At 48.1% G+C, this 23,492-nt stretch overlaps 2 protein-coding genes and 1 long non-coding RNA gene across 5 annotated transcripts in view; 2 read left to right on the top strand and 1 right to left on the bottom strand.

The window, feature by feature from the left end:
- Positions 1–5,789, top strand: part of LOC306644335 (uncharacterized protein) — a 132,005-nt gene extending 126,216 nt beyond the window's left edge. For both annotated transcript variants that reach the window (XR_013759287.1, XR_013759288.1), the window contains one exon: positions 5,601–5,789. The gene's annotated coding sequence lies outside the window, so the exon portion shown is untranslated. The remainder of the gene's footprint in view (positions 1–5,600) is intronic.
- A 402-nt stretch (positions 5,790–6,191) lies between these two features.
- On the top strand, positions 6,192–11,916 carry LOC306643424 (uncharacterized protein; the record flags this gene model as incomplete). Its single annotated transcript, XM_079109535.1, has 6 exons — positions 6,192–6,213; positions 7,454–7,569; positions 7,736–7,966; positions 8,057–8,299; positions 9,296–9,410; positions 11,409–11,916. The coding sequence occupies 6 exons, from the start codon at positions 6,192–6,194 to the stop codon at positions 11,615–11,617; spliced, it is 936 nt and encodes a 311-aa protein (XP_078965661.1). The 3' UTR covers positions 11,618–11,916.
- Positions 11,917–12,863: 947 nt separating this feature from the next.
- LOC306644345 lies at positions 12,864–19,432 on the bottom strand. Of its 2 annotated transcripts, none has more exons than XR_013759343.1 (5): positions 19,185–19,432; positions 18,294–18,477; positions 15,480–15,638; positions 13,523–13,812; positions 12,864–13,000 (listed from the first exon to the last, which is right to left on the bottom strand). It is a non-coding gene; the product is annotated as an uncharacterized lncRNA (long non-coding RNA). The 2 variants fall into 2 exon arrangements; XR_013759344.1 differs by having other exon boundaries at positions 13,616–13,812; positions 19,185–19,431.
- Between the last annotated feature and the right edge of the window lie 4,060 nt (positions 19,433–23,492).

Here is a 23,492-nt window from a genome sequence, read left to right as displayed (position 1 = left end):
TCTTGCTTTGTCCACAGCATCCATGTCATGGGTCCTCCCATCACCAGCATTTCTGGATAAAAGAAGCCACTCAGACAGAGCTTTCCAATGAATTCTCTTCTGTTCACTCATGACTGTGATCTGGCAGTTACCCATCCAAGGGTCCTGTCAGCATGGACTTGACTCAGTCACCACCATGAGTTCTACCCTACTGTGGCTGCAGATATGCAAAATCTGAAAGCAAATGCACATGAAAGAAAAGAGCAATAGCCAAAGCCAAAATAGGATCAGGGGTGACAAGGAAAGCAGGAGTCGCTTGGTGTGGGGGATGGGCTCAGTGGGGTGGCATTGCCTCTGGAGCCAGAATGACATGAGGGGATCAGTCCTGCTCATTTTGGGAGCAGTGTGTTGGGGAAGGCGTGGCCATACAGCAATTGGGAAACAGGATTGAGTTTGGCCACTGAAGGAGGTTGGATTCATGGCCAATGTGGCTTGGAGGGCCCAGGCAGAGAGGAATAGGCTAGTGCACACCCCTAGGAGGGTGCCTTGATGTCCACGGTTCTGAAACACCAGCCCTCTAGGTCATGACTGACAACTACAGCATTGATGAGGTCAGTTTCTGTGCACCTGCATCCAAGGTGGCTCAGCTGGACACCTCTTTTCAGGAGGCTGGGACTATAGCCTCCTTTGAGGCTCAGCTGGGAGAATCTGCCTCTGGGCTCATGCCTGTGTTCTTGGGAGAATCCAGTTTGGCTGAGCATCAGTGGTTCTCTGATGGGAGGATGGAACACTGTCATGTCTTTCTCACAGGACTGTGTCCACAGGACAGCTCATGATGGATGAATGTTGATTGCCTGGATCAAGAATGAAAGTGAGACAGGGAGCAATACTGGAGATACAGAAGCCATAGGCTTCCCAGAACTCCATCCTGGAGATGATATGCCATCACCATTGCCCGCTTCTAGTCCCATGGATCCAGACACAGAGTCTGATCCACCTCCAGGAAAGGGCGTACTGACTTTGGGCAGCAGGGTGCTGTGGTACCACAGAGTATTTGTGAGGCCCCCACCTCCTAGCCTTTGAAGAGGCACTTGGGCAATTTGAAATCTCATGAGAGGCCTTGGGCGGTCTGTGCCAGAGAGGTCCGCCTCTGAATCTCCATCCGCTCCAGCTTGTCATGGTGCAGAGTGGGAACAGCAGCCAAAAGGGACCGACCTTGTCCAGAATCCTGTGTGGGACACAAGTCTGATTGAGTTGGGGTGCATCCTTTGTCCCCTTCTTGTGATTGTACCACTTCTAAGTTTGTGCTTTCATAACCTACGAGTCTTGTCTATTGTTTTCAGAGATAGTACAGGTATTTATGGGCAAATATATCCAATGACATCCTAGAAATCAAAGGCTACATCCATACCCTGAATTAAATGGGGACAATAGGGAACCCAAGAGAGGCACAAAGTTTGGTCCAGCGTCACAGAGCTGGTGAGAAGGAGGGTCTGCTTGTGAATTCAGATTTGAATCCTCACGCTGGAGCTCTATTGGGAGCCAAGGTGGGCAGGGTCTGGTGGGTGTAGATGCTGGTGAACATGTGTTCAGCTGTGCACTTGATGTGGGTTGAGTGGGAGCAAGCAGCAGCCCTTGCGGTTTTGGGAGTAGTCTTGTGTGAATAAGAGGCCCGGGTAGAGGCAGCACTGGACGTGACCTCAGTGCCTTGACGATGGATCAAATGGAACATGGAACCCTGGTAACCGGGCACCCACTTCACCGAGCAACCCGTCCCAGCTCAGTCTGTTGGAGACACTGGAGTGAGAGGGATGTTCTCTTGTTTCAAAAAATGTCCGGCCCCCAGGAATCTCAGGGGGACCACTGTGCTCTTGTGTGGGAAGAGGGGGTGAGGTTTCGTCCTAGACGCCAGAGTCTGGGGACACTTTCCCAGAGAAGCTCAACAGCTACACTGAGCAGCAGAGGACTGGTGAGCGGAGCAGGCTCTCATTTAGAATCTTTTATGAATGGCCCATCACTCACACTCTGGCTCTGTGTGTGTGTGTGTGTGTGTGTGTGTGTGCGCGCGCGCCGATGAGAACTGTCCCATTCTGCTGTTACTTCATTATATTGGGATAAAACATTTTTGTGTTTACTACCATTTCCATTTTTGATCCCACCATTCTTCGTCCCAAACCAGGGTGAAAATGATCTGGATCCGAACACAAATGAGCCCTGTTGGATAGAGACCCTTGAAGGTAACAGAGAGGCAGAGCTCATGAGCCACCTGGTGCCTGTCTTTTTTGGTCAGAACCCCGACTGGGGCAGTACCTTCAGGTCTATTTACTCAGGTTTCATCACCAGCCAGCAGGTGCTGGAGCTGCTCTTCCCAAGGTAAGACCGTCCCTCCGAGACCAAGTGTACCGTCGCCTCATGCTTGGGACTTGAGGAAGCCATGTACCTCTCAGAGAACCAAATGCTTTGTGAGACCTAGGGGGATCAGAGGACCAAGCTCATAGTATACTGTCAGCACCAAGAGGGTGGCGATGGGGAGTGACCTCACCTTCTCAGGAAGATGAAAGCACCCTCTCTCACCACCTGGTCCACAGAGGCATGTGGAACAACCAACACACATTGGGCTTTGCTGTTTGAGGGTTTGTACTTAGCTCAATTCCATGTGGGCTCAGTGAGGCCTGGGGTTTCTTTCTGGTTGCTTGTTCCCTTCCTGCATGGAGAAGCTCTGTGCTAGGGGCCTGACTTTCTTTAGGCCTTGGGGAAAGCACTTTTGCATTAGAAAGGATGTTCCAGATTCCATAGTGCTGCAGAACTTCCCTTCTTAGTTACAGTCAGACAGGAGTTGGGGGCTGGCAGCTCCCAAGACCAGTGAGATATGTGGGAAGCAGATGTTTGGGGTCACTCTTGCATGAACATTCAGAAAGCACCCACTGTGGGAAGACATGTTGAAAGGCATGATGACAATTCAGTTGAAAATGTGGTAAAAATCTGCTCTCTTGTCTCTTTTGATGGTATCAGAAGTAGACTTTCTGCATGTGTCACCGTCCGTTCCTCCTTGAGACAAGACTGCATCTTGTCCTACCCCAATGAACATAGTAGACCAAGAGACCATCGTTAACATGAGGTGGAATGTGGCCAAAAGTGAGGGCTGCTGTTTCCAGAGTAGGAAGCTGCCAGGTTATTGGACTTGGGAAGGCTGAGCAAACCCTGGTTCCTGCAATTTTGTTGGGTGCATGCAGTCAAAGGTCTGGGGCCTCAACTGTAGGAGGAGGAAGGCAGAGAGCTCTAGGTGGACTCATGGTCACCCAAGGAACTGAGAGGAAACTCTAGCCTCAGAGGAATCTCCTGGGACAATTGATGCCACCATACCTCATCCCAGTGTGACTTTCCCTTCCTGTCCTCTCTCAGGGCCACAAAGATGTAGTCTTCACTCCTTGAAAAGGATAGATCACTTGATTCTCAGGTGAACTCAATGAGAGCTCTCAGAGAATGAGGAAGCAAAGCAGTCCAAGCCAGGGAATGAGGTGTCCCTGGAGCCCTGCTAGTAATGGACCTGAGCACAGACCCTTCTGGGTGTTGCCTGTCAGGTTGGAGAGCATGTAGCAAACAATGAAGAGTGTGTGGCCTCCTCCAAGAATGGGAGAACTGGTCATGCCATGGTTCTAAACGTCTTTGGGTGTAAGTTTTTTGTCCAGAGAGTTGTCCTGTCACTGTGTACAGCCACCGTGTCTTGGCTGTGGTGGACTGGCCTGTGCAGAGACAGGAAAGGCAGAGGCTGCCAAGGCCAGTTTTGGTGGTGGGGGCTGTGGGGTCAGAGCGTCCAGACTTCTGCTGACTGCACACCTGCTTGCTCACAGTGCCGTGCCCATCAACCCGGGTGCCTGGATGGAGCAGTACAGCCAGGCTTTCCATCAGCCTCCAGGCCTCAGGATTCTCCAGCTGCTGCTGCCTTACCTTCAACTGTACATGGGAGGCTTGAATCTGGAGAGCCAAGCACACCACCTGCTGGCCCAGCTGGAGGATGGCAAGTCCAGCGAGGCAGAGCCTGAGTGCCAGGAGGCCCGTGGTGTGTACTTAAGGGTCTAGAAAGGTCAGAGTTTGGTCCCAAGGGTGGAATCTGTATGGCTGGTGTTGGGCTGGGAACAAGGAGAAGCCATTGTCCACTCAGGCCATGCCCCTGTTTGAGGAGAGGTCCAGCATGGGCTCAGGGGCTGAGATCTTCATGGCAGACAGTGTGGATTATCTGTTTTTGCAAAGCTCACAGCCAGGCTGTCATGTTGGAATCTTTTCTCCTCTAGCTACAGGCTCATTTCCAATGCCCACCCCAGGGCTAGAGCCTCATCAAGGAGCTGCTCTGGCGGCCAGTGAAGGAGCAGCACCATCCCCAGAGGCAGAGGTCAAGTCCAGTTCCTCTGGGGTCTCTGCTCCGAGCGCCACGGTACCTCTGTACAACCAGCGAGTGGGAGACAGCTGCTCCATTCGTGTCCATCTAGAAAATCAAAGACGAATGGAGTATAAGAGCATCGTGGTGAGCCATTCAGCAGGGGATCCCCTGGGTGCCCTCACTGCGGAAGGCAGAGGACATAGCTTGCACTAGGCCTGCCTTTGTGAATTAGAGCTTCTGGAAGGTCAAATACGATTGAAGAGGATGAAGAAGACAGAGGTCAGTGTTAAGAAGCTGACCTGAGATGAGGGAGAGCAGCAGCATGCCCCAGCTCCAGGTGTGAGCGGGCCTGCAGGGTGTGGGGTTCGCAGTCTGGAAGTGCAGGGGTAAGGGCTGTGCTCAGATGAGGTCAGAGGAATGCACAGGGTGCAGGCTGCACTCTCTGAAGCCTGGTGCTAGAGTGAGTTGGACCCTTGGAGGTTTGTGCAGAGGATGCAGCAGTCATAACTCCTGTGTGCTGGAAGGCATGTGTGGAATGGGAGGGATCCTCCTTAGCATGATGAAGTTGGGTTATTGCAGGTCACAGACAACTGGGGTTTTTCAAGAAAACATGAGTGTCATACTTTGCACAGACCTAAATAGGGAACTAGCAGCTCCCTTTGCAGAATTTTTCTGGGTGTGGGGTATAAGCCCTAACTCTCCATGTGTCCAGTGACAGAGGAGCCCTATTCACATGCTGCCCCAGTGGGGTCCATACCGCATTGCACCACATTGAGCAATGAGGCCATGGAGCCCAACAGTCTCCTGGCTATCATAAAAGAGTCACAAGCATACTCTAGTTGCCTAGTCTGTTTTATATCCTGTCTGTCAGGACTAAGGGTTATAGGGTTCCTGCCTGGACACCCACAAAGGGATTGTGATTCTCAGAGCAGAGATGGGATACAGAAGAAAACTGGACCATTCCTCCCATCTTGTTGGGTCAAGTGTGTCTGTAGAGAGGCTGTTAGGTATTTGCACCCTTTTATCAGAAGGACGTAGCAGGGACAACCTGACTGTTGTACCAGGATGGGGCTAGAAGCACATAGGAAGATCCCACATGAACTCTCCAAGGCCCCAGGTAGCATGATAACACATGGTACCCTTGTATTAAGAGCTAAGCTGTCTCCTGAATGACTTTGACCTTTGTGCTCTGGGTGGCTACTCCAAAACTCATTCTCTGATGAGTTTCTCCAACCCTGATCAGGTGACCTGCCAGGATAGGGCACCCGCGGTCATACGCAGGGCCTTACAAGAACACTTGCTCAATGAGGAGGATCCAGAGGACTTTGAACTGCTTCAGATTCTGTCGGAGCATAAGAGTAAGTGGGTCCACGTGATGGTGGGGAGAAGTGACTTCCTGTGGGCTCAGGACAACGCACCAGCCAAAGAAAGAGGGCTGTGGACTGAAAAACAAACAGCGTGGTGGGTCATTTGTAGAAACAAAGTGCAATGATGGGAGTGTAAATCAGTTCACCCTGGGACTGCTGGGCCTCCCTATCCAGTGTCCTCCCCTGGACCTGATCAGGCTTTGTAAACTTCATATCCATGAGGGGCAGGTGAGATAAGCAACGCCTGGCTGTCAATTTAGGCAGCCTTTCAGGACAGTGACAAGTACTTGAGAAAAGTTCTTGAATGGAGAAATCTTGCTTTAGGCACCTGTCTTCCAATCTTTCCGTTTGTGTGAATGGACACCATTTAGGTGTTTTGGGACAGAGGTCATATCTGGCAGAAATGTATGAAGCAATAGAACACTTCACAGCTTGGCAAATGGGCACTGGAGAGAGATAAAGGAAGGATGAGGAGCAAGAAGAAGAGGAGTAGGTGGACATAAAAGAAAAGGAGTTGAAGGAGGGAAAAAATGAAGAAGAACATGAAGAAGACCACAACCAGAATAAGAAGATGAAGAACAAGAACATCATTAAGTAGTAGAAGAAGAACAACAACAACACAAGATCAAGAAACACAAAGAGAACAAGAAATGTAGCAAGAAACAGATTGAATATATGATTTGTTCTCCTTTCTGAAGGAGCCTCTATTGATGGTATGAACTTTGTATTTATCACTTCTGTACATTACCAAACAGGATCTGTACAATTTTATTTTTCTTTCACCTTCCTGATATCAGTTGCCCCACAGTAGTTGGTAATCTCATGAAGACTTGTACTAAGTCATCACAATTGCAAATTTCTCAAGTGTTTCCTTTCTTCTTCATTGTAAAATTAACTTTTGGGGGTAAGGGTATGCCAGCAAGAAGCTATTTTGGTTGTTTGTCAGAGGAGTCCTCTTCATTTGTGTTAGGTAATGTTTACAAGAGCAAGAGGTGCTCATAGAATAATTGTGTTATTCTTCCCACTTCATGATTTCTCTCTTATAAACACTGTTTTGCATTATTGGGCTCCACGTTTCTTTTTCTCATCAGATGTTTTAAGTATATTTGTCTAATTGCCTGAGACACTGTGCTCCCATAAGTTGAAATTGAGTTTGGTTTGAAAAAACTCTGAATGCAAAGGAGAATCATGAGGAGGAAAGGAAGAATCAGCTGATTCAAAACATAAAAAATAAAAAATAAAAATGGTTCCTGAAGGCACAAGCTTCCTGTGGACATCCTCCGTCCATGCCCAGCACACCTCCAATTTATACCACCTCCCATTAGTGTCTTCATGTGTGACTGGATTCTCCACTGCAAGGTCTAAGCATCCATCACATGGTTTCCTGAACCCCGTGTGTGAACACTGCAGCTCCAACACAGGAGCCACTGATGGCAAATCATGATGCAAACCCCAGCATGGTCTCCGTGGCAGGTTCCACCTGAACAGAGAGGTGCTGGGGTCCAGGGTGCTTTCTGTTGGAAGCTGGTAGGTTGGCTTAGATCTCGTGCATACTCTTTCCTCAGGGAAAGGCCCTGAGGATGCCTTCGGTGGAACATCATCTAGATTGGAAGGCCCTCAGGTCTAGAGCTCAAGCCTGACCTGCCAGAGGCTGTCAGTCGTGGGGGGCGTTCTGTTGTGTCCTCCTTGAGTGTCACTCACCTTCCGACTTCTGCCCCGCCCTCTCCAGTGCTGAGGATCCCTGCTGATGGCAATGTGTTCTATGCCATCAGTCCTCAAGTGGACTTTGATTATGTCCTCAGGAGAAGATTCACCAGGAAGTGGGCCAACAGCAAGACAAAGGAGGTAACACCCACCTTACTCACTCTTTACCCCTGGTGCTCCTTCACATCCACCAGGGTGACAAAAAGCCTCAGCTCCTGGACATATGTTCTAGAATGCCCACAGAGCACCCTGACAGGTGGGGGTGGTGACAGTGTCTGGGCTCTGCTGATGTTTCCGTCCCCCACAGTTCTTGGCGTCACATTCTTCAGTGACTCCCACGATCCCACCAGCTGTGAGCAGCAGCTCTTCAGTGGCAGCCAGACCACTGCCCCAGGCCAGTGAAAGCAAGGACTCCGGTACCAATACTGTCACCAACAGCAGTTCCCTACTGCCTCATTACAACGAGCAGGCAGAAGACAGCAGCTTCCTACAGGTCCACCTGGAGGAGCAGACCAGGAGGGAATCACAGTGCATCCTGGTAAGCCTGCTGGCAGGACTGTTTCCTGCGTGAGCACAGGTGGGGGTGGCCATCGGTGTCTGGCCTTTGCTGATATTCCATCCCCCACAGTTGTCAGAATCACCTTCTGAGGCCTCAGCCATGGTGTGTAACATCAGCCCAGCCTCCAGTCACATCTCTTCTCAAAAGGCTAGGCCCAAGCCCATGGCCACAAAACACATGACGAAATCCAGGGCCATCGGATGCATAATGGGCAGATGCTCACGGCCCCGGTCCAAGAAACAGGTGAAAGACAGCTGCCTCATACACATCAGGCTAGAGCAGCAGAGTGCAAAGGATGGCAAGACTGTCTTGGTAAGCCTGGCGGAAGAGGTGTCCCCTGGTGCTATCCCAGGGCAGGGAGCAAACACAAATCCCATTCCATGGGCTACTCTTGCCCTCTTGAATTGGGAGTTTTTCAATGGTCAGGAAAGAGAGATGGGAATAAAGAAGAGAGGTCAGTGTTAAGAGCTTGACCCAAGTTGAGGGTGAGCCCAACCTTTTCCACGCCCGTTTGTGAGGGAGTGTGTGTTAGATGGCAGTGTGCAGACCAGAAGTGCAGCGGCAGGTCGTGGGGGGAGGTGAGAAAAGGGCAGCATGCAGGATGCAGGATGCAGGATGCAGGCTGCACTGTGTGGGATGGAGAATGCTGGTGCACATGGAGGAGGAGAGCAACACGAGATTCTTCCTACCCCTTGAGAAGGGCGCCGAGGGTCTCGCAGTAGAAGCGATATTCATGTGGATGGAGCACACTCCGCCTCCAGGGAGGTGCTGTACAGGGGCCCGTTCCCATGCCACCCTGGCTGAGTGAGGAGTCCTCCTCCATCCCAGGCAGTACTGAGCCTCTGGAGGCCAGGAGCTCTCACGGCTATCATTGGTCTTCTGCCTGAGTGTGTTCTGTCCCTGGCAATCACAACCAAACTCTCTTGGGTTTCTGCCTGGGCCACCCCCAAATTCACCCTGCATTCCACAACAGCCCTGGGAGAGAGGACGTCACTGGTCCATTCCTTCCATCGTGGTGGCATGAGAGTGTTTCTCTACCCAGGATGTGGCGTCCTTTGACCCTGAGTAAAATGTGGCTCCACAAAGGGGAACGGCAGGGCCAGGCAGAACGTTGTAGGAGGATTGGTGTCAAAGCCCTGAAAAGGCCCCAGGCGATTACCAGGAGGCCACCCTCAGGTAGTGGAGTAGTGAGTAATGATGGTGCCCCTGTATTTAGAGCTGAGCTTCCCCCTGAATGTCCCTGACACCGTCCTTGGGTAGCCACCCCAAGGCCCATTTCCTCAAGGCCTATCTCCCACATTTATGCAGGTGACATGCAACGACAGGGCTCCTGCCGTCATTCGCAGGGCCCTGGAACATCACTTGCTGATGGAGGAGGAGCCAGGAGATTATGAGCTGGGACAAATCATCTCCCAACAGCACAGTAAGTGGGACAGTCAGATGGTGGGGAGCCATGTTGAGGAAGTGCACTCAGGTCTCTCAGGTAGCCCAAAAGAGTAGAATCTGACCCAGAAGAACACTCCAACAGGGCCTGGTGGGCCTGGTGCACAAAGAAAACCACACTGGCACTGCTGCAAAGGTCTCCAGGTTCTCTGAGCAGCCCCAGGGGCTAGTGCACCTCCCCACCAGGTGACCAACCCTGGACAGCAACAGGCATCCAATGCTGACATCAGTGAGGAGTGAGGAGGAAAGCATTCCTGCAGGGGTCATGTGGCCCCAGGGCTCACTGAGAGGAGTGTTTGCAGAGGAAGATGGGAACACAGGGGCTAAGGATGCACTTGATGCATTTGTGGACTGAAGCAGTCTCCATGACCAGAAATCCACTCCCTGTGCAGAGCATTGTCAGTATTCTAGCAACCAGGAACAGGACTAAATCTGAAAAAATAACAGACTGCGAGACAGCCTCAGCAGTCTGACACTGCACAAATGACCAAGCCTTCTGTGCCCGAGTCCACTTGCCTAGATGGAATCAGTAGAGCCAGGTTATTTTCCTTCACTAAAATCAGATGAGGGCTTCCTAGGCACGTATGCCCCAAAGCTGACCTGTAATTAATGCCATTGTGTTTTCTTTTCTGTGAGCCAAAACCCCGCAGCAGCCATAATCCCAGTCTGTCCACACTGAAAACCGCATCCAAAACCAGCCTATGCAACATTCTCTCATATCCTAACCCACTAATTCTGGTAAGTGAGTAGAGTTCATGGAAGTAGAAGGCTAAAGCCTTGGTAGGCTCGGAAATTCGTAGCACAGGTACACCCATCCAAACCCAAATAGAGAACAGGCCCTTTTTAGAGGAAGGCAGCAGGAGACAGGTGTTCAGACCAGGGACTCGCTGGCCATCTGAAACCCACTGAGGGTTGTTGCATCCCTGGACCATAGAAAAATGTGGGAGTGAAGCTGTCCCTTTCCTGGTCTTTGGAATGATTGATCTCAGTAGGGCAGCATTTGGGATGTGGCCTCCCTTGTAGCATGCCTGGTCCACGTGGAGCTGGCTAGCAACAATGGCAGAACATGGCTAACACGAGGTGTCTCAGTTGGTCATACTTTCCTCCCTGTCAAATACTTGGGGAAAATAACTTAGCAGGGGACTCCTGTTTTGGCTCTGGCTTTCATAGCATTCCATTTGGTCTGAACTGAGACTGTGCATTGTGGCAGAGGGTGTGGCACCTGTAATCTATGGAGCACTTGCCAACCAGGGGATAGAATGGGAGATAAGGAGACTGAGAGAGGGAAGGAGAGAAAGACGGGAAGAAGAGGAGGACTACTTCTAGGAGAATGAGGATTAAGAGGAGCCCCCAGGGCTGGGGATAGAGCTCAGTTGGTAGAGTGCTTGCCTCCCAAGCACAAGGCCCTGGGTTCAATCTCCAGTACCGCAAAAAAAAGGGGGGGGGAGCCCCCAGCAAAAATATATGTGTGCTGAGGGCCTCTCCCTCTTCAGGTCTTCCTCCATCCATGCCCAACCTTCTTCCATTTTCTCCCACTGCTTAGTGTTGTCTTCATCTTGACTGAGTATTTCATGATCCCATCAGAGCACTCACCATGGAGTGCTTCCCCCAAAACCCACCAGTAAACCTGGCTCAACTGGGGGTGAAACCTTGAGCACATGAACCTTGAGCACATGAGTCATCTGTGTAAGATTCAGATGTAATCCCTAGGGGTATGCTTTGGCACAATCAAGAGGAACTGTGATCTTCTGGAGCCCAAAGCCTTTGGAGGCAACAGGCATTAGTCCTGGTGAAGTCCTAGACCTAGTTTTTCCTCTGGGAGGACGGTTGAGGATGTGTCTGCTGGTATTGGAGCTGATCTGCACAGCTCTCAGGGCTGTGGCTCAGGCCTTTCCTGGCACAGGCTGTCAGATGTTGGGGTGTCCTGCTCTGCACGTCTCGAGTGCCACCTATCCAACCTGTACCCCTCTCTCCCCAGAAATGAAGATTCCAAAGAACGCCAACGTCTTTTATGGGATGAATCCCCATGTCAGGAGAGACTTTCTCCTGAGGAAGAGGACCTACCCTCAGGAGGAAAATGATGACTGGATGTCTCCCCAACCTCCCTCTTATGAGGCAACTCAGGTGCGAGGTCACCGCTGGAACCTGTGGACAAGAATCTGCTCCTGTCTCTCTGGGCAGTGCTGAAGCATTGCACCATGGATGAACAATGAGATTGATTTCTAAAATGGTTACTCATCAATTCCATATATAATTTGACCTTAAGTCCTTGTTATTTAAAATATGTTTGTGTATTTTGATCCACTTTCGTGATTTGAATCTATTCATTTTACCAGTAATTCCGAGTGGAAACATTCAACCCTAGATGAAAGAATGTTTCATTTGATCAAAATGACATTTTGGTATTGGGAGTATGGCAGATTGCATTTTCTGACTCAATTTCCAATGGGAGAAATGAAATATTGGATATTATGACACTCACACGCATGAAGAACATGAATGCACACATTCAACAGACATACAAGTGCACACACTCAACAGACATACAATTACACACGCTCAGAGAGAGGTCGAGTTGGTTATGGGAAATACTTTTAATAACCTGCATTCTCCAGCAATGGGAGGATACATATATGCTCAATACTTAGGAAATTATAGATTAAGGAAATAATTATATATATACATAATAAATACACACACATTATATATATATATGTATATATATATATACATATATATATATATATATATATATATACCTCCCGTGTGTGTGTGGGCATGCATCATATGTGATAGGAAAGGTTAAGTCTGGATCAATAAAAGTAACAACTGATGCTGCAGGAGCTACAGTAACTGAGGAGTGTGGGGTAATAAGGTCTGCAGCCACACCTGGTCCCCAAGGTAGTGACAAGCCCACAACTAGTCTCTTCACTGCCGCTTAGAGTCCAGTTATGAAATTGGAGTCTGTTCGCCTCAAATTTTCCATATAATGAAAAAGTATGAATGTAGCAAAAATAATTTTAGTTCATAAAACTAGAGGACAGGCAGCCCTTTTTCCCAGGACACACACGCAGGAAACTGACACTGAGATTCTCAGACTCCACAGGCCAGTGGGAGGAATGCTTCGTTGACACCTGAACCCACAGGGCTGGCACCACCCGCTGCCCAAGTCACACAGCAGGAATGACACGAGAGCCACTAACGGACAGAGGAAAGGCCGGCTCCCCCTCTGCTGTCTGAGCCCTCAAGAGAGCCCTTGCTGCCCAAGGTCCATGGCCACCTCTCCACCTGGATCCAGAGGAGCTGTGCTCAGGTACCACACCATCCATGGTCATTGCCCAGCCTCCAGTGCCCATGGCACACCAGGAAAGGAGTGGCCTCAACAACCAGGTGGGAGTCAGGGTTCTGGCTGCCCAAAGGCTGGAGGATGATGGTCAGGGGTCTGGGGTTCAGAAGTGGGCTCTTGTGTTCATGCTCCTTGCTGCTGTGACAGGACACCATTTCAAGATCCCCAAACTTCTGGTCACTGCACATGCTTGTCAAGTACAAAACAGGTGATGTGTGTCCAGCCTTTAAAAGAAAACAACAACAACAAAAAAAAGTAAGAGGAAAATATGCACCATTATTAAGCATTAGTTTAAAATGTGTTTGTAAAAGTATATGTCAATGAAAGTTCTAGAAGGTGAGGCTCTGGCAGACCCAGGGCCTTTTCTGCAGTCATCCAACCCTAAGAAGTGGGAACATCTCTCTCAGCAGGTTTTGTCTGTTCCAAAGGGCATCAACCCCTTCAACCTTGGGGTGTGGCAGCACCCCAGCCTGTGAGGAAGGTGGGGGTGTCTGATAATCTCTCTGGACATGGAGGGCTGTGTCTGTTCCACACCCACCCAGGGAGTACACCACCAGCCCCGCGAACCTGGGGGGCACCAGCTCAACCCCTCCAAGCAGTGGTGTGATTCCCGACCAGCCCCTCTATCAAGTTCAATGCCCACTCAGGACACCCAGCCCATCAGAGGTGACACCAGACTCACACCCCCAACTACTGGAGGCCCAATCATCTCTAGCACATTGTGTGCTCACACCCAAGGGGGTCACCTGCCTACACATGCCCTCTGGAGCCCACTGACACAGAGGTGGTGAGAGGGGGACTGTCACGTCACGGAAAGTCACCATGCTGCAGGCTCCTACCATGTCCTTGTCATTGGTTGAGGTGTCATAGTGCACAGGATGGTTGGCGTGGACCTGCTTCAGTCTCTCAAGCAGGGTCTCCACCAAGGTCTCTCTATCCTTGAGCTCGATGACCTGGAAGGCCATCTTGCTCCTGATGCTGATGAGGATGTGGTGGGCAGCAGACTGGTGTCCTCCATCTTCTCCATGCTCACTACCTGATGCAAAAGACAGCACGTGAAGGGGAGGTGCTGGAGAACGGAACTGAACAATTACGTTCTGTGCATGTTCCAATATGGAACAATGAATCCCACTCATGTATAATTGCAAGGCACTAATAAAAAGATTGGAATCACAGTAAGGACCACAAAAAAGAAGGAAGGCAGGCCTCCACGTACGTGCTCAGAAGTTAATCTAACATGGAATAATGGCAATAAGGACCTGGTGTAAAGGTTGAAAAGTGTGCAAGGGAGCATCAGTCACAATCACCAAAAGGTAGAAGTAACCCAAACTTCCATGGACAGATGAATGGATAAGGGAACTGTGGTTTAGGCTACCATGGAATATTATTCAGACTTCCAAAGGAAGGGAATTCTAACAGATAAGAGGTGGATCAACATTAAGGACATTGTGCAGTGGAAGAAACAAGTCACAAAATGACAATGCTGTAGGATTCTACTTACAAATTGGTTACAAGGTAAATTTGATGCTATGCAGAATTCCAAAATCAATTTTTTGGTATGTAGGTCATCATGTCCATTTCTTGCTCCACTGATAATAATGCGTGCAAAATGAGACATCTACTGCAGAAGGAGGGGATGGAGGTGGGAAATCACATGAGGAAGAACACTGACTTTCTAAACCATCAGGCTCAGGACCTAAGCTACGAGAAGCGAGACCCCAGAGGTCTTGACGTGTGACAGCTGTGGTACCCCTCAGCAGAGATGCCTGAGATGAAGGCGGAGCTGCTTGAATCCAGAAGCAAACTCAGGTTGCCCACACTCCCGTTTCCAAAGAGAGAATCACAGAGTTATATGAGGGTCCTGATCCCAACACAAGGAGGCATTTTTAACTCTTTCACAAGTTCCACGAGAGTATAAACGCCAATTTGCCACGTATTTTCTAAAGGTGAAGCTTTTTATAGTTTGCCTTTTCCTTTGTCTTTTTTTGGCAACAAAAGGGGAGGATCCCTTCCTAAGAGCTTAGGAAAAGCTCGAATTGCGAGGCATGTACTTTTGAATGACAGCTTTATCAACAGTGTGGGGTTAGGGTATGATGTTCTTACCATCACTTCCAGGCAACGTTCGCTTGTCATAGCAACAAGAGAAAAAAGGAAGGCTGAAGGGGTAATGGTGTAATTCAGGCCACGCTTCCCTCCTGGAGCCTGGCCATCAGATGGTCCAAGATGCTCTGGTTGGGATATAGTTGGAGTATGTCCCCTGAAAGTTCTTGTGTTGAAAGCCTGATCCCCAATGGGGCAGCATTAAACGGTGGTGGGATGGATGGGTCACTGGAAGAACAGCCCTCAGTAGGGATTATGGGACCTGGTTCATTCCCACAACAGGGGTTGTAACAAAGAATGGTCCCTCCCCATTCTCTGGCTTCTTGTCTTCACACATGATGTTTCCATCTACTCATGCTCCTGCCATAGGGACACTGTCCAGCACAACACCCTCACTGGTGCTCACCCACCACCATGTTCTTGAGCCTCAGGACTGGGAGTTAATTAAGCCTTTTCTTCCTTTTTTTTTGGTTAATAAGTAAACCTGGCATCACGGATTTTGTTTTAGTAACAGAAAATGGACTCAACCACATGGGTTTAAAGATGAAAGAGTGCATCAAAGTGTGCACGGCAGGTCAAACAGAGGGGAGAGGCAGGGTGTACCTCTCTGAGTGGAAGGAGAACATTGTAGCAGCCATCTACTCTGCTGGCAAAGCAGGTGGAGCTGTCAGAGGAAAACACGCGTCCTGCAGTGTGGAACCGACTGAAGGGCATCCAGAGGAGCAGTCCACCACAGTGTGCAGCTTCTCCTTTCTTGTTAACCTGAAAAAGATTCAGAATAGCTCCTTCTGTGCTTGGGTTTCAAGGTCCCTGGTGAGAACTGGGGAGAGGTCAAGATATGGAAAGGTCAACAGACACGAGATCAAAAAGAAAACAGTTTTGAACTCGCTGGCACAACGAGATAGATTAGTATTGAAATAAAAAAGTCATGCCCCTCCAGAGCCTGTGAGCCCTACTGTGCATCCAGACATTCAGTTGACCTTCCAAGCAAGTGCAAAGAGCAGAGCCTGCTGTCCCCACCAGCAAGAAAGTCAGAAACTCATGAACTCAAATAAGCATTCCATCCTGGTTTGAATAACTAAGAAGTACTCCAAAAATGGCAGCAAAGGCCACGTGTGGAGAAGTTAGATGATAAGCGGGGTGAGCATCGGTGAGACGTGGGGAAGATGGAGCCCTCGCACGCTGCTCGTGGAAGGCCAAATGATGCTCTCACGTTGGCAAACAGCCAGAAGCCCTCGAACGTTGAAAGTGGACCTAGTGTTTACCCAGACATTCCCTCCCAGGTGAATGCGCCCAACAGACTTGAGAACTGCCGTCCACTAACTGGCACACAAACACAGCAACAGATTCATAGTCGAAGGTGGAAACTACCCCATGTCCACCAATTGATCAATGGACACACCAAATGTGCCACATCCCCTCAAGCAGGGGAGACAGTACTCAGCCATCAACAGAAAGTGTGCATGGACAGAGCTTGGAAACCTCAGGCTGAGTGAAAGAAGCCAGACACAAAGACCACGGGGTGCCAGGTTCATTCACATGAAATGTCCACACAGGAGGCTGACACACAAAAATAAGGAGTGGCTGCTCATGAACGTGAGGCTTCTTTGGAGGGTAATAAAAGGTTCCGTGGCTGTGGTGATGATTGTGTGGTCCTGTGAATATTGTAAAACCTGGGCTATGGACATAGCTCAGTTGGTAGAGTGCTTGCCTCATAAGCACGAGGCCCTGGGTTTAAATCCCCAGCACCCCCCCCCCCCAAAAAAAAAGAAAAGAAAAGAAAATTGTAAAACCTGAACTACCCATTGAAAGGGTTAACTGTTCAGATGTGAATAACCAAAAAGGAGCGTGACTTTTTTCCAGAGGAGGACCAGGGAGCCAGGGGCAGCCAAGTGCACTGTGCAGGTTCACACACTGAATCACACACTTTCCTACGTTCCTATATGAACATACGCCTGGTGTAGCTCCACATCTTGTACAACCACAAGAAGGGAAGCTGTACTCCATGCATGTAGGACATGTCAAAGTACACATGATGGTCAAGTATATCTACAAAGAACAAAGAAAAAGAAGTTCACATACTGCAAGAATGGAAGGTGAGGTCCCTCAGGGGGACCACAAGGTCCCTGAGAGCCAACAAAGCCCAATGCACTTACATTTAACTCTAAAAATGTTGCTGTTATAGCAGTTCAGAGTAGAATGGTGGAAACCAGAGGCCAGAGAGGTTAGCTCAGAGGTTCTGAGCAGTGAGAGAACGAGCAGGAGGTCCGGGGTGCTGCCGCAGAGCAAGTGACTACAGGTGCCAATCCCACACAGAATGCTTCAGACTGCTAGATGAAAGGATTTAGGCACCAGGAAACAAAAACAATGATCACAGCCCCAAGAGTCTCTTTCATAAGGAAGAGATAAGACCCATCCATCTTCCAAAAGAACTATCACATGTCAGAGGTGTCCCAACGCCACATGGAAGTCAATTTGGGAAAAAAGAAAAAAGGAAACCTGCAAAGAGCATTTTTTTCTTTTTTTTTTTTCTGCCTTTTGTGGCAACACATGACCAGTTTGAACTACATGCGCACAGCTGGAAGGGACGGGAAGTCATTCTGAATACATGAAAACCCCAAACATGCTGCTGTTCAAGGACCACCACTGAGAAAGATGCACCCCCACCAGCAGTCAGAAGAAAGTGCATGTGTTAAGGAGGAAGAGATCTGCTGTTTTCAAAATGACTTTCTTTGTATTAGCACTGAACACTAGACCTCATGGCTCTGAATGAATTTACTGCAGGTTGAGTCGGCCTTATTCAAAATTCTTGGGAGTTACAAATTTCAGAGTTTTTCACATTTTACAAGATATGTAAACTTTAGCAGTTGAACATAACTAATTCAAAAAATCTAAATAAACACTGCTCCAAAATTCAGTTACAAAACAAGAGTTTCAGATGCTGAGGGACTAAACTGCCTCATGAGCAAAGGCATTATAGCTATGGTTTACTCATCTCCTTGGATATTTTAAAGAAATGTCAATCAAAAAAACAACAACAACAACAACAAAATACAGGAATGTTAAAACAGATAATTTTAAAGTAAAAGATAAGGCTGTTTTTAAAATTAAATATAGGATTATATGATTTGGCTATTCCACTTCTGGATAAAATACTGGATAGAATCAAAAGCAGGTGTCAGAGAAATTAGTGTGCCCAGTTCATGACAGTATTGTTCACAATAGCCAGAAGGTGAAAGCAAACTAAGCGTGCACGGGCAGACGAGTGGATAAACACAGTGGGGTATGTACATACGATGGATTATGATTGAACCCTGAAAAGGAAGGACATTCTGACACATGCTGTGACAGAGATGAACATTGACCACATTATATTAAGCGAAATAAGCCCAAGGCAAAACATTGAGTGTTGTCTACTTATGTGAGGGATCCAGCTGATTCCACAGAGACAGCAGAATGGCGGTTGTCAGGCAAGGTTGAACAGGGTGGTAGTGTCTAATAGGTAGACTTTTAGTTTAATCAAGTCAGAAGAGTTCTGGAATGGGCAGTGAGGATGGTCATGTATCAGTGTGAACGTACTTAATGCCACTGAACTGCATGCCTGAAAATGGTGCGGTCTGTGTTATATGAATTGCACAGTAAAGGAAAAAAAAAACCCTGTTTATTGACTAGTAGTATTTAATCAGTTCTGATTCTGTAAGTATGTCAAAAATTGAATCCAGGACAGTACTCTGTGGTCTCTCATAGGATCTTTCATAACTGTTTACCTTGACATCAGAGCTGTGGTTAGTTACCCACTTATGATCTGCAAACCTGAAATCAAAGTCCAGCTCAAACACCGTGTTTGAACTTCAGATGATAAAGCTGAATTCTTTGGTGACATGGCCAGCAACTACCCTGACAGTCTCCGTGACTAGTGTCACTGTGGGCCAAATTATACAAAATACTGACTTACTCTATTGATGACAAAGGTATCGAAATCAGTTCGGCTGCCCTGAAAACATTTTCCACCACGTGATTTAAGATGACAAGATGAGGACTTGGTGTAGCTCGGTGGTAGAGCCCTGGTCTAGCATGCATAAGGACCTGGGTTCAACCCCAGCACCACCAGAAAACCAAAACAAGGTTTCTATACAAATACCATGCCATTTTATGAAAGAAACTTGAGCATTCATGGGGTTTGCTATGCACACAGGCCCTTGAACCCATGCCCAGGGACACGCGCGAAGACCTCACAACCAAAAGGTGCTAAGCAAAGCACATGAAAAGGTCAAGCAGCTGAGGGACACCATGGGACTGAAGCTCTACCTCTTGGTGATCTGGCTTGGCTCCTGCACATCTGGCTCCAGACCTCATTATCCAGCAGCCTCTGCAGCATCACATCTACCAACTGCTCAATGATCTTCAAGATCGCATCCGGGATCAGAAACATGGAGGAGTCACGCTCCTTATTCTGTGTGGTGATCCATTTGGTGTCCGCCACAAAGACGTTGGATGTCCTTTCCAATTTCTGGATATAAACCCAAGGGATTACAAGTGGAACTGAAAGAGAAAAGATGCAAATTCAGATCCCCAATGAAGTGGGAGCCAAACTTCAAGTGTCAGCAAATAACAATCCAAAGTTCTATTTGTTTCTTTTAAGCTGAAATGCAAAAGTCTCAAAGCCTGTGCAGGGGAAGAGTACACAACTACCTGACAGCTGCTGGTGAAAGCCAACTTATGTGCCAAGGGCTTTCTTAAAGATTTAAGTGTCATCTCCCAGGTTGCTGGCTACTGCATACTTTCAAGGACCATCATTTTAGAATCCAACAGCATACAGCTTCAAGAATATTTCAACTCTCATGCAAAAGTTTCTGAATTACACAAAATCTACTTTCAAAAACAGCACTCACACATCAAGGTAGAGGAAAAAGGAGTGTGCAAGAGGGTTATTCATGTCTCATTTACATATGCAGGCTGAGCACCAGGTCTGTGTCACATGACTGTTGTTATGCTTAGAAGACACTACAAGCAGATTCTATGAAATGCTAAGGTAATACAGTACAGTCAGGCACAGCGTATGTGCACCTCCCAGCTACCTGCAAGCCTGAGGCAGGTGGCTGTCTTGATCCCAGGGTTTTAGGTCCAACATGGGCAACAAAGCAAGACTCTTTCACTTAAGGAAAAGAAAGCAGGTACTGGAACATAGCTCAGTAGTAGAGCGCTTGCTGAGCATGTGATGACCTGGGTTTGATTGCCAGCACTGCCAGAAAAATAGCCAGGTGCTCGGGCACACACCTATAGTCCCAGTCACCTGGGGCCCAGGGGGATCCCTCTTTGCAAAGGAGGCAACTTAGCAAATCCTTGTCTCAAAAAGCAGGGGGGGGGGGGGCAGGGCTCAATAGTGAAGAGCCCTGGGTTCAATCGCCAGTACTACCACTACTAATAAAAATCATGTAATATTTGCAGGTGATACCTTTTTAAACAAACATGCTAGTCCCAGATTTTTTTTGGGGGGGTACCAGGGATTAAAGTCAGGGGCACTTGGCTACTGAAACTCATCCCCAGCCCAATTTTGTATTTCATTTACAGGCGGGTGTCACTGAGTTGCTTAGTGCCTCGCCTTTGCTGAGGCTGCCTTTGAACTTGCCATCCTTCTGTCTCAGTCTCCTGGGATGCTGGGATTACAGGCGTGTGCCACAGTGTTCAGTCCAGAATTATTTTTGATACAGTGACAGGCAGTAGGCTAATGCAGAGGAAAGGGGGAGAAGATAAAGTCTTCTATCTGTTAGCCGATCCATCACATAGATAACAAGTTGAAACATATGATCGAATATTAGCCATCATTACTTTTTTCCAAATATATCATCCTAACACAATTAGGTTTAGTGACAATCATTAGTGTCCCAAATTAAATCATTTCCTTTTCACGTCAAAGTAGAGAATGAATGTCATATTGTAACATTTCTTTCCACTTATTTAGCAATAGCATTTTCGATGCCTTTAGAATTGTAAACAGCCTCATTTCTATGTCAGGCCTGGGACTACTCTTTTCCAGCTCTCCCAGCTCTTCTGCGCACACTAGTTTTGTCTACACTGCCAACTTGAGTTCATTAAGTGACTGCTGTTGAATATCCCTGCATTTAAGCAGCACAAACAGAAAAACTAACCTACAATCAAATAAGCAACACCAGCTTGACGGAATTCAGTCCAGAAACAGACATGGTGTGCATTATATGGGGCCCAAGGAAGGCGTGGTGGAGGTGACTTATCTGAACTGGGTTTTGAAGGACAAACAGGAGTTTCCGAAGAGGCAAGTCTAAGGACAGAAGAAAAATCAGGCCGTTCATTTTGAAAAACATTTCAGAAAGAAGGAAAAGAAGTATGACCAAGGTTAGGCCGGGGCCCCTTCCAAGCTAGGTCAAGAGCTTAGACAGCTGCCAGTAGGATCAGAATTTCAAAATCAGCCTCAGAAACTTAATGAGATCCTATATCAAAATAAAAAAGACTGCTAATGTGTCCATATGGTTAAGTGCCTCTGGGTTCAATTCCTGGTACAAGATTAGTGAAAAAATGATAGTCAATGAAAGTGATATCAGAAATTGAAACACCCAACCCAGATTGGTTGAGAGCAGGCTCCAGTCCAGTGGAAGATTGTGTGTAATTGATGTCCAAAGGGAGGAAGAGCTGGTTGCCTGGAACCCACTAGGTGTTATGGCGTGTGTGGATTATGGCAGGAGGGTTGCAGTGATGCTGGCCCTCTCCTAGACTTTGGAAATCTTGTTTACATTCAAAGACTTAGGGGATGTGTCTTCATTGTAGAAAGCCCAGTTGAGTTGAAGGGGTTCACCACCACAGGTACAAGCATGGACAAAGTGGGGGTCTCTGTTAGGCAGGCTTTCATGACAGTGACAATTCTGAAGATAGGAAGAAATTATCCTTTGGCTCCTGGTTTCACTACTTTCCGTTCATTGAGAGCTGATTCCATGTTGGGGTCCTAAACAGAGACTGCACGTGGGCAGAGGAGTGTGGTGGAATTGTGCTGCTCACAGCATGGCCAGCTGTGCTTAGAGAGAGGAGGAGGAGGAGGAGGAGGAGACAGGGTCAGCATTGGAAGAGGACCGGAGAGGAATGGGAATAAGGAAAAAGAAGGAGGAGGAGGAGGAGAAACAAGAAGAACAACAAAAAGAATTGAAATAGAATCAAGAAAAAGAACCAGAAGGCATAAAAGAAAATGTAGGATTAAAAGATCAAGCAGAAGAATAACGATAGGGAGAATCAGAATACAAAATAGATCATGAAGAAACACAAGACGAAGGAGAGCTCACCTAGAAAACAATATAGGTCTTCAGGGCACCAACCTGCTTAGGTTGAATTGTCTTTATTCCCAACATGCTGCTAATGTATAACACCTGTCATTAGTGTATCTATCTATGAACGGATTAATCCACTGGCAAGGTCAAAGCACCCAACATGAAATGCTTCCCCCAATGCCATGTGAGAACATTGCTGCACTGGGAAGAAATGATGAAGCACATGAGGCTTTGGGCAAAATCCTGCTGCAAACCCTAGCACTGTCTCTTGGGCAGTTCCAACCTGAACTGAGAAGTTCCTTGGTCCAAGGTGCTTTTTCATTGAAAGGTGTTAGTTTGGTTTAGATCCTGTGCATAAGCTTTCTTCAGGGAAGACTCATTGAGGAAAAATTTGGTGGAAGTGTAGCTGGATTGGAGGGTTCTCAAATCTGTGGCTTACACTTCACCTGGCAGAGACTCTAAGATGTTGGGGGTGCCTTGTGGTATAAACCTTCAGTGCCATCTACCAATCTCTACACCTCTCTCTCTAGAAATAATGGTCCCTGACCATACAACCATCTTGTTCTCCATGACTCCTCAAATCAAGTATTATTTCGTTGTGAGAAACAGGTCCATCGAGAAGAGAGTCAAGGTCAAGGGAAAAGAGGTAAACACCCACCTTATTTGCTCTTTCCTCCAGGTGCCATTGTAAATCCACACAAAGAGACAAGGAGCCTCGGGTCCTGGACACATGTTCTAGAATGCCAATACGCCACCCTGACAGGTGGGGGTGGCCATCAGTTTCTGGTCTCTGCTGATATTCCATCCCCCACAGTTGTCAGAATCAACTTCTGAGGCCTCTGCCATGGTGTCTAACGTCAGCCCAGCCTTAAGTGGCATCTCTACTCAAAAGGCTAGGCCCAAGCTCATGGCCATAAAACACATGAAGAAATTGAGGGACATTGGAGGCATAGTGTGTCCCGGTCCAACCAACAGGTGGGAGACAGCTGCCTCATACACATCAGGCTAGAGCAGCAGAGTGCAAAGGATGGCAAGACTGTCCTGGTAAGCGTGGCAGAAGAGGTGTCCCCTGGTGCTATCCCAGGGCAGGGAGCAAACACAAATCCCATACCATGGGCTACTCTTGTCCTCTTGAGTTGGGAGTTTTTCAATGGTCAGGAAAGAGAGATGGGAATAAAGAAGAGCGAGGTCACTGTTAAGGGCTTGACCTGAGTTGAGGGAGAGTGTGACCATTTCCACCCCCGTTTGTGAGGTAGTCAGTTGGATGGCAGTGTGCAGACCAGAAGTGCAGGGGCAGGTCTTGGTGGGAGGTGAGAAGAGGACA

This window comes from Sciurus vulgaris (genome assembly GCF_902686455.1).
Source record: "Sciurus vulgaris genome assembly, chromosome: 14".
Taxonomy (NCBI): domain Eukaryota; kingdom Metazoa; phylum Chordata; class Mammalia; order Rodentia; family Sciuridae; genus Sciurus; species Sciurus vulgaris.
This window is presented reverse-complemented; position numbering and strand designations above follow the sequence as displayed.